The 14,034-nt window shown below is 30.6% G+C and overlaps 1 protein-coding gene and 1 long non-coding RNA gene across 3 annotated transcripts in view; one reads left to right on the plus strand and one right to left on the minus strand.

Annotated features, from left to right (window-relative positions):
• Positions 1-4,364, minus strand: part of LOC143238089 (uncharacterized) — an 85,068-nt gene extending 80,704 nt beyond the window's left edge. The window contains exon 1 of one of the 2 annotated variants that reach the window (XM_076478033.1): positions 4,084-4,364. In XM_076478033.1, the coding sequence (XP_076334148.1) occupies positions 4,084-4,161 (78 nt within the window). In that variant the 5' untranslated portion in view covers positions 4,162-4,364. The remainder of the gene's footprint in view (positions 1-4,083) is intronic. The other variant, XM_076478034.1, reaches the window with a different exon arrangement.
• An 87-nt stretch (positions 4,365-4,451) lies between these two features.
• LOC143238092 (uncharacterized) lies at positions 4,452-10,852 on the plus strand. The gene is made up of 2 exons (XR_013020403.1): positions 4,452-4,623; positions 6,147-10,852. It is a non-coding gene; the product is annotated as an uncharacterized LOC143238092 (long non-coding RNA).
• The last annotated feature ends 3,182 nt before the right edge of the window (positions 10,853-14,034 follow it).

Below are 14,034 nucleotides of genomic sequence, written 5' to 3' on the forward strand. Positions count from 1 at the left end.
TAGAAAGCTATTCCATCCTTATCAGGAAACTAATATCATTATTACTTCATTCAAAAGAACTTCTCAATCAAAGTAAAGTGCATCTACTATATCCAGTGCCGAAAAGGTCTGTCGTCTAATACTTCAGTTTTTCTGGGCAGCTCTCATACGATAAACGTAGTAATTAGTAAGGCCTTGGGAGGGTGAGGGGGCTCCTGACATTACCAAAAAAAGAAGGCCAAACTTTTATATACATGTGTCTACTTATGTGTGTGCCAGAGTCGTTGTGACAAAATAACTTTCTTTTGCGTATTGGCCACATATAGCTGATACACTTTAATAGCTCAGACCATGAAGGACAGTATAAAAGCAGGATTAATTACCACATCTGGATTCTTTTTGTTCAAAAATAACTCCTAAGCACATATAACTTAAATTTCATATTATAAGAAAGGATTACACCTACAATAATACTGCAGTGTTATTATTTCAAAAGCTGTCTTCACGTGTTTGTCTATGAAATAAAAATGAAAACGATTGTCAGACTTGTAATAGAAATATTGTAAAATAAATACATAAATTTGTTAAATAGAAATCTCGCTCTTACGCCTCAAATTGTCCATATCTAACTCTCCCTAGTGATTAGCTATATCCATATTTAGCTGTAAATTGATACCATACTGAAAGCAATGTACAAATGTAGGTCCAGAAATAAAGACGTATTTAATTTTTACTGTAGCGCCATCTCGCAGCAACAGTTAAAGCAAATTTAGCATTACGCTCAATGTTGACTATTTTAGTACAACATTCATCGACGAAAATACAATAATGTTGCGCAGATTCAAATATATGATTGTTAAGTCTTCATTATTTGTGGAAAAGAATACAAGTACATTTCTAAACACTGTCGATTCCTGATATAGTGTTAGCTTAGTTACAAGTAGTTAAAAATTAGTTGGTGAGAACGGAATCTATCAGTCAACCTACTTTCACATCTAATTTAGGAAACGAGTTTAATGTCACAGGGATTCTAGGGCATGAAAACACGGTCGCTTTCTTTACAGTTAATACAACCAGTACATGAGCTTGTAGATCGTCAAATTAGGTAATGTACGATGTAAACATGAACAGAATACACACAGATACATATATATATATGCTTATAATTTTTATGTTTCTGTTTTAATATTCGTTTTCAGTCTTTTGATTCTGAGAGGTCTACACTCAGAACTAGAAATATAAAATAATCAACGGGTATGTATGATTAGTGCCTATTAAATCGCACAAAAACTGGATCTAATCTTATCAGCTAAAAATGAATGAATGTGTAACAGGTACAAGTGGGCACCAATAACAGCTTATATATACATGTGTGTGTGTGTATACAGACAAAATATGCAATTGTGTACAATGTCAAACAACTTTATTTAAAACTTTTAAGTCATTAGATATCAAACTGAAAAGTTTCAATAACGATTAAAACAGCTCCAGTCATACATAACCATAATGTTCACATCTTTTGCTAGTGTTGAATTACTTTCATGTTTCACAATAATCAATTAATGAACAAAAAACTAATCAACATAGATTCATTGAGGTTTAATGCTGAATATATCTTACTTAAAACATGCATCTAGATTCTTAAAACTAATAAATATAAGAATATACGATCTAAAATGTATCATGAAACAGTGTGGTTTTTAATCTCTTCTGTAACAGATTTTTATAGAAACAAGCTCAGAAAAGCAGGTTTCTATTTTTCTTTTAAATAGCATATTGTAATACATAATAACATGATAAATTCAGCAAATATTTTTTGAAACATGGAGTTATCTCAAGTGAATCATGAAAGGGGTTAAGCATATATACTTCACACATTTTAAGTGCTATTTTGTGACTTCATTTGAAGACAAATATTGAACTGATAATTGTTTTAAGATTTCATTGAAAATTCTATACTTATTAAAAAGTTATGAAATATTTTACTTCTTAAGAAGGTCTAATTGAGCTCTTGTCATATGTTCAGAAGGTTGGTATACTTATTGAGCTGAATGTTTTATCCTCACCTATTAAATTTCAACTTTTTATATCTTCATATATACAACTTACCACTTTTTTTTACATTTAATAAGTCTTCAGAAAAGGGTATTTCAATTAGAACAATTGTTTCATTGTTTCAATAAGCCTGAAAACTTACAAAACAGCATAACACAACAATGAAATATTATGAACACCCTATTAAAAGTCATAATAAACTTAAATAATTTTCAAAATTGTTATAAAAGAGAAAAAATATCAAAGAATTACTCAACACCTTAGTTCAAGTTATTCATGAAAGGACAGGAAACACAAACAATGGGTAGTGAAAAGGGATAATTGTACATTTGAATTAATAATAATGCAGAGCTATCACAATATATGAATCACAAGTAAAATTTAAACAAGTAACTGGCATGATTTTCCATACCTCTTATAAGACTACTACAATACCACATACCTTATATTGTTTGGTAGGTGGCTAAATGATTATTTCTTTATTTATTCTCACTCTTAATCAATTACAATTTTTAGTGAATTAACACTGTTACCAATAAATTAATACAGCATTATGTGCTTTAGGTACAAACTTCACAAAGTAAAAGACAAAACAAAATTAGCTTACAGAAGGTTTCATTTCAATTATTGTTATTAAATACAATTTAATGTAAGTTTCTGGTTTTAATAAATACTTTTATACCTAAGTTAATAATTCATCTGAAGTAAAGGTAATATTATGACAAACCATTCTTCATCCAGTTAATTGAAATGTCAAAATTATTATTTTTCCCTGTTAACTTTAATATCACTTAATGACTGATTCAAAAGCTACACAGCCCAGGCATGGCCAAGTGGTTGGAGTGTTTGACTCATAATCCGAGGGTCGTGAATTCAAATCCCTATTGTTAAATAAATGCATACTGTTAAATTAAGGATGGCTAGCTCAGATAGCCCTCACGAAATTAAAAAAAAAGAAACTACACCCATGCATATAACTGTGGTTCAGAAAGAAAGGTCTTGAGAAACACACGAGAATAGAACAAAAAACAGTTTATGATTTGTTACAAATGCTTATTTAAAAAGAGGCTTCAACATCATCTTCTGTGGCAATGGCAAAGTATGGCAAAACAAAAATCCTGAAGTTTAAAGAATATCTAGAATGAAACTAGCTATTATCTTTATACTTTATTTTATAAAAAACAGAGCTTTTCCATACACACAGATTAGCTTTATCGTACAAATAACTGTAATTTTGTTTCACTTAACCTATTCTAATAAGAATAATTAAGTCTTGTTGAAAATATATAATGTAGTGACTTAACTTTGCAAAACAAGTGAGTTACTATTTACTATACATAATTTTTTTTATGTCAAAATTGGATACACAGTAAATAACCAATTTTTAAAGCCTGAAAATTATGTGATAATCAACTATACTCTTCATCATAAGAGTATATTAAATTTTTTTCATTGACATTTTTGAATTTCTATTCAAACAACAAAATTATTAAATTCATTAAAATAATACAGTACAATAATAATCAAAGAAGGTTCTCAAACACCATTACCTCTTCTGTGGAAGGTTTTCACAACTGCTCACAAATTATTTTTATCATGACAGTTTCCTAATATCCTTTACTTGCATATACTGATGATGATAATAGTTATGATTAAACACATTTCATGTTTAGATCTTACAGAAACCTATTCTGTTGTTAAAATTCAAACAGTAGATTTACAAGTTTACAAACTGCAATTGTAAGTATATTTTCTGGTTATAAACGTCAAGGTGACGTGACAGCGAAACAATTATATTCACACAAAGGTTAATGTTAATTATGAATAAAAAGTACTTAAGAGTGAGCCAAGATATAACTGATACTGTTATAATAGAGCTTGAAATTAACTTTGAAATATAATCATAATACTAACCTATTTCGCAGCTTGAGCTTATTTTATCAAACGTACATTGAGCTTTTGTTTATTTACTAATCATAACAACAAATGATTAAGTTCTTCCAAGTTAAGTATGATGTTAAACACTATGTTTTTATAGTTATTACTTACCCCATCTACAGACTTATCGTCATCGCAGGGTGTAGTCTGAGAAGAATCTTGACAACGATCAAGTGTTATCAGTGCCATGGTTAAGTGTGATAAAATTTTGGAAAACTTGTGCAGTATTTGCTGGTGCTAGTCTTCTACACTTGAAGTTTGTAAAACCGTCTTTTACGGCTATCGCGACTTTTAATATGCATCTCTCGCACAGAATGCCTGCGTTCTTCCTCTTAGTGACAACACCTCCTACTACTATCTTTTCCCATAGTTTCAGCTAAACGTAAACGTATGAAAATACGAAGAACTAAGGAGCGCAAGCGCCGCCTGCTGCCAAAGAAAAACTATTATTAATAGCTATCTCTGTGGCTTGGCAATTATTTCTAGGTCTAGGTGTTTGGAAAATCGTGTAGGGTTACACAATCGTGTAATAATTGGTTATTTATTACCGCTATTATGTGCAAAGTGAAATTTAATGTGATACGTTTGGAATATTCCTGTTTGACCAACTGAACGGAAATTAACGAAATTACAGAGTTCGGAAAGTACAAGGTAATAATAAAATGCAGTCTAAAATAGACTTGTTTCTGTTCCTTCGAATAGATATTGTGACCTCTTAATAGTGGCCTAAGCCTAGATTCACTCCAAAATGCTTTAGCCTAAAACCAAGCGTCACACTGACCCACTGATGAAAGTTCATTGCATCCAACATAAAACTAATCCTGCTAACATTTTTAATTACTGGTTTGTCATAGATTTGTGTATTTTTAAACGTAGATGTTTATTCCTACTTATAGAAAAAAATTGAAAATCCGACAAGTTTCATATTTCCTTTTTTGTACTGTTGCCTTCAGGTCAGTTGATTTTTAAAATATTTCTCCGATAAACGCAAGATCAGTGTTATGAGATTGATCATAATTTGTACGTATTTATGTAGTATTACTTTACAAATAAGGGTTGTATATTTCATCACAAATATAAATTCACTGGTTTTGATAAATTGCAGTGGTTAATGGTACATATAAATTTATCAGATGTCTATTTTGCATTATTGTATTGTCATATTTTTAACTACTTTTTAGAATAATTCAAACTCCAATAGTACTAAGACCTAAATGTTTGTTGTGGTGTTTGTGTCAATAAATACATGTTTTAAGCAGTTGAGATATTACACCATGTTATATAAATAAAAATATTGAAACAGTATCACAGCATTTCACTAAGTGAACATAGTTCCTTCAGGTGATAGAGTAAAGTAGAGCAGTAATTCTATCAGAGTGGTACAATATGTAACTAAAATATTAATCAAATACTGAATAACTTTTGCCATTCTGTTTATTGATGGTTTTAATTGTTTCATTGAAATTTATTCTGACTCTTACTTTATGTTATTCTCATTTCATAACATAGAAACCTTCAATTTTTTATGGTCATAAACTGTATCACAGTAGTGTTTGCCTCCCCAGGGACACAACAGTATTTCTGCAGACTTGCAATACAAGAAACATGGTCCATTTTGTAGCTTTGTGCTTAAACTACAAACAAACAGAAGTATTTACAAACATGAGATATGATAGAAATGCACTTTTAACATAACAACTAACTTTTGCCCATTTCATGTGATACAAAATTTTTGGTAATTTGAGTATTCTTGTATATTGACTACATCTCTCTTATATGTCAGTGTGTGTGTGTATATATATAATTTTATTAAAAGTTCTTGACAGAAAAACATATCTCACAAGGGAATAGTAATTTACAAATAAAAAAATTACAGTTAATGTGGAGATGTTTCTAAATTCTTCTTTGCTTGAGATAAACTAGAAACATATGAAATAAAGCAAAAAACTTGCTTTGAGTATTGCTGTTAATTACTTAGTAAGAAACATTTGCAATCCAAAATGTCTAATTTTGAGGGATACTCATTACATTGGAAAAGTTTTTGACTTCCCCAAAATTTAATTTGAATCCTCCAGTACAGAAATAGATTTTAAAGATCCTTTGTTTTAATAAAGAACATTAATAAGGTTTTTTAATCTGATTATCAAGTTCACATATGTCATTTTTTTCTGTAGATGCCCCTTGGTGTGGATTCCTGTATATGGTGAGGGGACCTCCCAGGGAAGGTCCTGTTCTTTCAGTTTACCTCCTCTGGGATCTAAACATCCACCCATATGTTTGCCGCGTGTGGTGACTCGTGAAGGGGAGAAGAAGATCTTAGTGGTTGAGGGGTCCAACCCTAACAACCCTCTTTGGCTTTGAATTCTTGTAGACAAGCGGCCTTTGGGTGGCCCCCTTGGGTCAGTCGGCTAATCCACTTGGGCTAGGGTCAACTAAGTACCAGTGTTGAATGTTCTCAACAGGTGTTGTGGGAATTGTATCTGATGCTGGTGTTTGGGTATAGTGCTCACAAAACCCCGACATTGCTGCAATGTCCTTGTTCGGCATTGTAGTGTATCCCCTTATAGGGTTCCATGGTGGGTGTGGTTAGTGGGCACCAAAATATTCCTTTTTTTATTATGGATCCTCCAAATGAAAACTTAAATAAAATAGTGAAAAAACAGCCCATAGATAAATGACCACGTCTTGAAGATTCTGAGCAGCAATCTTCAACATCTATAACACCTGTTGTTCCTCATTTCCTTATACTACATTCTCTTTCAGAAAAACATTTAGGGCTGCCACAGAAACTAATTACAGCAGGTGAATTGACAGCAAAAAATAAGACAACTTGAGTCAGAAGCTGTGGCAAAATGAGCTTACAAGGGGACAAAATGGAAGAGAGATGAACAGGGGAAGGAAGATTGAGACACATGAGTGGCAAGAGAGTAAAAGGAAGACTAGAGATGAGATAACTCTACTCAAGACTCCAATGACTAAAAGGTGCTTCCAGAATAGACTAATGAATAAAAAGAGTCATATGTAAATGTGTAAATCTCTTGAAGACGAGAGGAATAAATACACCCATGTAAATATTTAATTCTGCCCAACAACACCAGAGCTAAGGAAATCAAATGTACACAACAATACTGAATGACCAACTTCTTAAAAGCATCAGGGGAATGATAAATAGCATAAAACAAAAAATGAATGATAGGTGGATAACACAGAAGGGAGATTAAAGATAAACAAAGATGGGAAAAATGAGTACATGAAGTATCTAAATCTTAAACCCAAACTGGGGTAAAGAACCCAACTGTAAAGAATCCAAAGAAGAATTTATATCCCAATGATAGGCCAAAGAGTGAGTATGTAAGATATCATGCAAGTGAAAAGACAAACTATTCAGGAAAATGATGTATATCATGTAACAAAAGAAAGTTTATACAATACAGAGGATGAGAACAAAACATAAAAGCAGTCTATGTCTTTATCTTTTTGTGCAGCATTCCTACAGAAAGGGAGAAAGAATGAGTATCACAGACTGCAGGAATGATTCCAAATATTTCTGTAAATGAGTGCCCAACCTCCTCTGCCAATAATGTCCACTTGTGATTACAGCAACAGATGGTTTATCTAGGGTACTAGTAGCAGTTGGAGAAGTCATAACAATAAAAATCAAATTCATATCTAAATAAATAAATAACTCACAATGAAAAATCTTGATAAACAAAAACTTTCATGAAATAAATTCAACTTGCACATAACTACTTTTAGACTTTGAAAGTTAAATACCAAAATTTACGTTCAAAACTATGAATGAAGTTAAGCAAAATTTAAAAACTCAAAGCATGGAAAAGAATAAGTCTAAACACTTGAGTGACAAAGTGAGAAGAAAGTAAACTATAATTCAGGGAGTGTAACCTATTAGGTTGAGGAATAATTTGTGAGTGTTTTTAAATAATTTCATTCAAGCATTACATGCAAGACTATACAATACTTCAATGCATGAACACATTACACCCAAAACATTTATTACGATACTTTATTTCATGTAATACCTAGGTATATAGTATGCATTGTTTTAAACGAAATTGCAATAAATTAAATGCGAAAAGCAGATGGTGTTTAAAATGCTCGATTTTGTCCTCTTGACATTCCATTTAATGAGCTGAAAATGAAAGCAAAAATTAAAGACATATGAAAATCAAACACACCATCTATTAGAGCAAAAAATTATCTACCAAATGACATGAAATATTTTCGAAAGCGTTTCATTTATGAATATATTTTTTTAACTTGAAAAATGCTCACGAATTATTCCTCAACCCAATATATAAGAAGTGTATGTCACAGTATTAATAGAGGGTTGTTGCATGATTATTTACATGCTACAGCACAGCTAAACCATGTTAATCATAAAAACATTGGTGAGAGTATAGAGGCTATTGGAAAGCAAAACTTATGACCAGTAATAATAAATAAAAGTTTTTATGTAAGTAGATGTATTGTACTGAAAGTTTTCATCACCTTCACACTTTTCTGTTTCTTAACATTAGAAACGTGATTTAAAGAACATATGAATGATAAAGATGTACATGTTATGTATGTAAAGAATAAGTATTTCCCCTTGTGACTAATTATTTATAAATAAATACAACATGAAATTTAATTAAACATTGCCATAGTACATTTTCATGCCTTGACGTTTTAAGACACAAACAGTTTGTCTAGGTTTTGAAATTTTTTTCATCAGTTAATATTGTTTGGAACACCTGTAGCTTTTATAATCTTGTTACAGAATCAATTTTATATAGCTTACACATTAAACTACTCATGACACAGATGTTTTTCATTTTGTTAATGTTGACAATGCTGATGCCTTGGTGAAAGGAGTTACTGCACAGTTTACACCTTTATTTAGGGTTGTAGTGTGAGGTTCACTGAGTTGAAATTTGCAAAGTGGATTACATTGTTCGATACAGTGTCTGGATAGTTTTTTATTGAAAAAAAGATTTTCTAGCTCTCTGTCTACCCTCCATTTCAGGGCCGATTAAGGTCAACTTATTCTTAATTTATATTCTAGCTTGCCAATATCGGAAATTTGAATTTCTATTTTTTAAAATACCACAGACTTTGTCTTCAGACATCACAAAGAAATAATTTAAACAAAATAAGCATCCAGAATATCACATGACACAAAAAAGTATTTAGAAATCTGTTTTATACTAACATTTAATTTGTGGATTTAAGGAATATAATGTTTTCAGTGTTTATGACAGTATCAGCTAGAGACGTGTTTATTTTAAAATATGATTTTAAATACAACAAATAACTGCCTACAAGAAGATTTTAAAATATATTTTGCACAAATATCTTTAGTAGTATGTATCAATGTAAAGTTAAATTAAAATAATGTTACTTATAAATATAAATTCTGTACCAAAAACAATTCTAGAATACATTACTTTTTACTTTGTAATTTGCTTACACCAACGTACACAACACATGGTGAAGGCTGTAACTGTACACACAAATTCAGTGTCAAATACACAAGCCATACCCATAGAAACAGTTATTTTTCAACAGACTTTATGAACTATTGTGAAAGAATAATTGTAGTTGTGGAATAGGTCACAATGATGTCTAAGTTTAGGAGATTTTATAATAAATGTTTATAACTGTGGTATACTTAACTGATGATCCTAAATATACATAACAGTAATTTATGTGGAGATATTCAGAATACATTCATGGAACAGGAGTCATTCCACCAAAAAAAAAAAACTCAAGTATTTCTGCTGATCTGATTGGATGAGTAGGAAAACAATTATAAATAAAGGCAAAAATCAAATAACCCCCTACTTACACAACAACTAAAACCAATATAAAACACCATTGCACCTACATTAATTAATAACTTACATCTAATCTCTTTGGGTTGTTTGACAAATATGACTAAATATATTTTTTGAGGGAATGCATTTACATCAGTATGTTGCACAAGAGTTTTCTCAAAATTCAACTTTCTTGATAATATACATTAAACCTTTATATTTTACTGTTTCCATGTATCAGTTCTGTATGGTTGTAATGTTCAATTGTAAAGGATATTATATTATGATTGATGTTACTAGCTTTCTCCTGATACATTAAATTCAATGGGGAACATAATTTTAAGTTTACTTGAACAGCAATAAAACACCAAGAAAAGTGTCCTGAAAGTACCATACTTACATTATACATTTTTTTGCTTGGTTTTTAACAAAAAGTACAATTTATCATAAGGAAAATTTACTTTGCATTTAACGCAAAATAAAACTCTCATTTTTGATCTCAAAACATTGATGGTAGTGCTAGTTTTTAGTTAAGTAGTCTGTTAAGTAACATCAGGTGACAGGCTTTTAACTAATTTGTTGATCAGGTATCTCACCTTTAAGTAAAAACCATATCATCATGTGACATGTGTTTAACTTTTAATTAAGTAGCTTAACATCAAATAAGGTGCCATGTTAGAGCTAAAAATAAGTCTCTCTTGGGGCTGAAAGTAAATGCTATTTTAGCAGTGGGAGTTCCCCAGAAACAAAGATTCATTAGATTTTCTTCAATTTGAAAATGCTGACGTTGTTCATTTTACACCAAGGCCAGAACACTTCCTCATCTTTAATGTAAGTTACTACTTCTCTCAATTAACTGATGTAGTTAAGGAATTAGAATAAACTGCATAAAAGAAACTAGTAATTATAATATGTCTAAGTATTATTCATCATATGTTGATCAAGAATGTACTAAGAATGACAGATAATGAGTATTGTGGAAGAATTATTAAAGGAAATAATAAAATATATGATATGTTGTATTTTTATAAGTAAAGAATAAATAAAATATACGTGTTCATCTGGAATCTCAGTGTTGGAGTCATTATTTAGTGTAACTGTAAATTTCCTCAAGTTAGTGACTTGAGTGTTCCATTTGCAACTGCATACCACCATCTGATATAAAGTTGATGTGACTTCTGTGTTGCTAGGCAGGCATGAGTGGAAGGTCAACATAATAAAAATAATAACTATATATAAATATATAATGTTATGAAATTTAAGCTACTTGGAATAAACATTGTTGATTTCATGTAATAACCTGTAGTCATTCCTGAACTAAAAAAGTATAATTTATATTTATTTCCTAATTTTTGTAGTGGTTATGAAGTCAATTAAATTGACTTAACTCCAAGAATTATAGTACAAAAAATAACAGATAAAATATATAATTTTATTAAAAACAAGTGTTTGGAATGTATTTTGGTTGTTTTAACCTGTTGACTACCAAGTATTTCACGAATTAACTCGTCCGTGGCATTGTGTTACCTATCGGCTTGGATGAGTTATCTCGTCTATGGCACTGAACAGATTAAGGATCACACAAGTATGTCAGGTTTTTGAACAAAGAATAGTTTTTAATCATTACAAGAAAATCACTTTGCACACAGACTATTAACAAAATAGACTTGACATTTTTATTAACAAATCTTTAACAAAATTATTTCATTAAAAATAGGAATTTTTGAGTACAAAAGATTGGAATCATTACTAAATATCTACTAAATTTTGTTAAGAAACACATACAGCACTAAAAGCTCTAGTATAAAATGTAATGTTTGCAGTTGTGTATCCAACCTCGTGTATTTTACAGTGAGCCCATCATAAAAGCGTTAATAAAATTATATATTCTAACAATTAACCAGGCACATCTATATACATATATCTTTGATTGTTATTTTCCCAGACATTCCTAATCTTCAACAAATATATCACAAAACATATTCCATAGACTTTTATAGTTATTCAAGTTTTATTTGTCTAACCATTAAGAAGTAAAAAACTAATCCAGCAATTCTTGATGAAGAGAAACCCACTTGAAATAAAAACGTATCTCAGAATGGGTATTAACACTTTTATTGATGAGGAGAGAATAACGTTTCGACCTTCCTTGGACAACTTCAGGTTAATAGAGAGAGTTTGCAAGTGACTGTTTATGGACATGTCTTAGGGACGAAAGTATAAAAGAGTATGGGATTGTAGAGGACGTTGCAATTGGATGTTAGATTATTAATTATTATAGGTATAAAGGTTATCTTTTATATTGGTTTAATTTTGGTTTTAGTTGCTGTGTAAGTAGAGCTTCTTTGATTTTGCACTTATATTTGTTTCTCTACTTAGTATCTGGGAGTTCTTTATGGTTATGTTGTGTTTATTTGATTTGCAGTGTTCAAAAACACTGAAGGTGCTTTTTTGTGTTCTTTGAATCTAGTTTCCATTTTTCTGCTCATTTCTCCAACATAGAAATCGTGGCAGTTGTTGCATTGTAGAAAATTTGCAAGTGTAAAAAAATCAATATTTGTTGAGATTGGTGAAGTGTTGTTTTATTTGTTGATTTTGTCAGTAACTTTATCAGGTGAACATAGTTTTGTGGTTGTGTTTATTCGATTTTTTAATATGTTGAGTTTTTGTTTTGTTTCATGTGCCTAGTCCCAGGGAATGTATAATCTAGTATGGGTGATTTTTCTGTGGATATCTGTTTCAAATGGTGTATTGATTATTGTGATATTGAGGTAGAGAAATGCCATTTAGTTAGTTTTTTCCTGTTTGCATGTGAACTTAATGTTGGGGTGTATGCAGTTATCATGACTGAAAGAACGAAGTTAGTGTCTACAGATGTTAATCCACCAACTGTACTGTGAACATACCTGTACCAGTATTGTGGTGGGTGTAAGGTTAAACTGATCACGTGAGATTCAATCTGTTTTATGAAAATATTGACTAGAACTGGTGACATGGGAATTCCCATACTTAGGCCATTTATTTGTAGACAGTTTTGGTCATTGAACATAAAGCTAGTTTTGGTGGTAGTGAATTCTATAAGCGTTACTGGGATTATGCATCAATGGGGTGGGATCTTGGATATAAAGTTATAAAGCTATCTTGCAGGCTTCAGTTGTTGGGACTTCTGTGAAGAGGGAGAGTACATCAAAACTGACCATTAAGGCTTTATGATTTAGTTGATAAAATGACTTGAGTCAAAAGCATGAGCAAAATGATCTGATCAGGGGGGCAGAATGGGAGGGAGAGGAATAGGGGAATATTGAGACAGATGATTAATTAATTTTGTTACTAAAGTTACTAGCAGTGCAGTTAAAAGTTAATATAGGTTGAAAAATTCTCAAACTATGCCTAACAAAAGTACTACATCTACTGATATTTGACATATTTCTCTTTTTTATGAACACTAGTACTGTTTGTCAAATATCACACATTAATTTTTGCATGTGGTTAAAAAAAACATTCCAACAATGAAAATTAAACTCTGTATAACACATTTTTTAACAATAAATATAATCAATTAATTTTATTAAAGTTACATATCAAATAGCATCCTTTACCATAGTAGCTGCTATGACATTTCAAAAAATGAACTGTAGAAAATGTTCTTATATCCCCATCACACAGATATAATTATAGCAATTTAAAATAACAAAAGGCTATATTCATTCAATATAATTTATATTCAATTGGAATGAATATACATGATAATTTATATCTGGTAAGACTTAGTATGTACGATAATTTATATGTAGTGGGTGTGTTTGAACAGTCCCCCCCCAAAAAAAAACAAGAACAAACAATCTTCTACTTTAAATGCCTAAACTTAAATTCTTACAAGTTTTCAAACTGCTGTATATGTTATTTTCAGTTTATGCAATACTTATACTTCTGATAAGCTGAGAATATATAAACTTATTGTTTATATAATATTAATACTTTGCTGTCAGAACAATATATTATTTTAACCTTACTAAGATGGAAATTGTATATTTGTATGTGTGTGTATGTATGTATATCTGTGTGACCAAAATAATGAATACAAAGTTGCACACTGAGTATTCAAGATTCAGACAATTAAAAAAATAACTGTGTTATGTGTTTATGACAGAACACAATTTGAAATAAAAGCCCTTTCCTCACAACAAGAAAATAACTTACCTTCCAACAAGGTATTAATACTCTGGTTATTATTTACCAACATAAG

This window comes from Tachypleus tridentatus, chromosome 13 (genome assembly GCF_004210375.1).
Source record: "Tachypleus tridentatus isolate NWPU-2018 chromosome 13, ASM421037v1, whole genome shotgun sequence".
Taxonomy (NCBI): domain Eukaryota; kingdom Metazoa; phylum Arthropoda; class Merostomata; order Xiphosura; family Limulidae; genus Tachypleus; species Tachypleus tridentatus.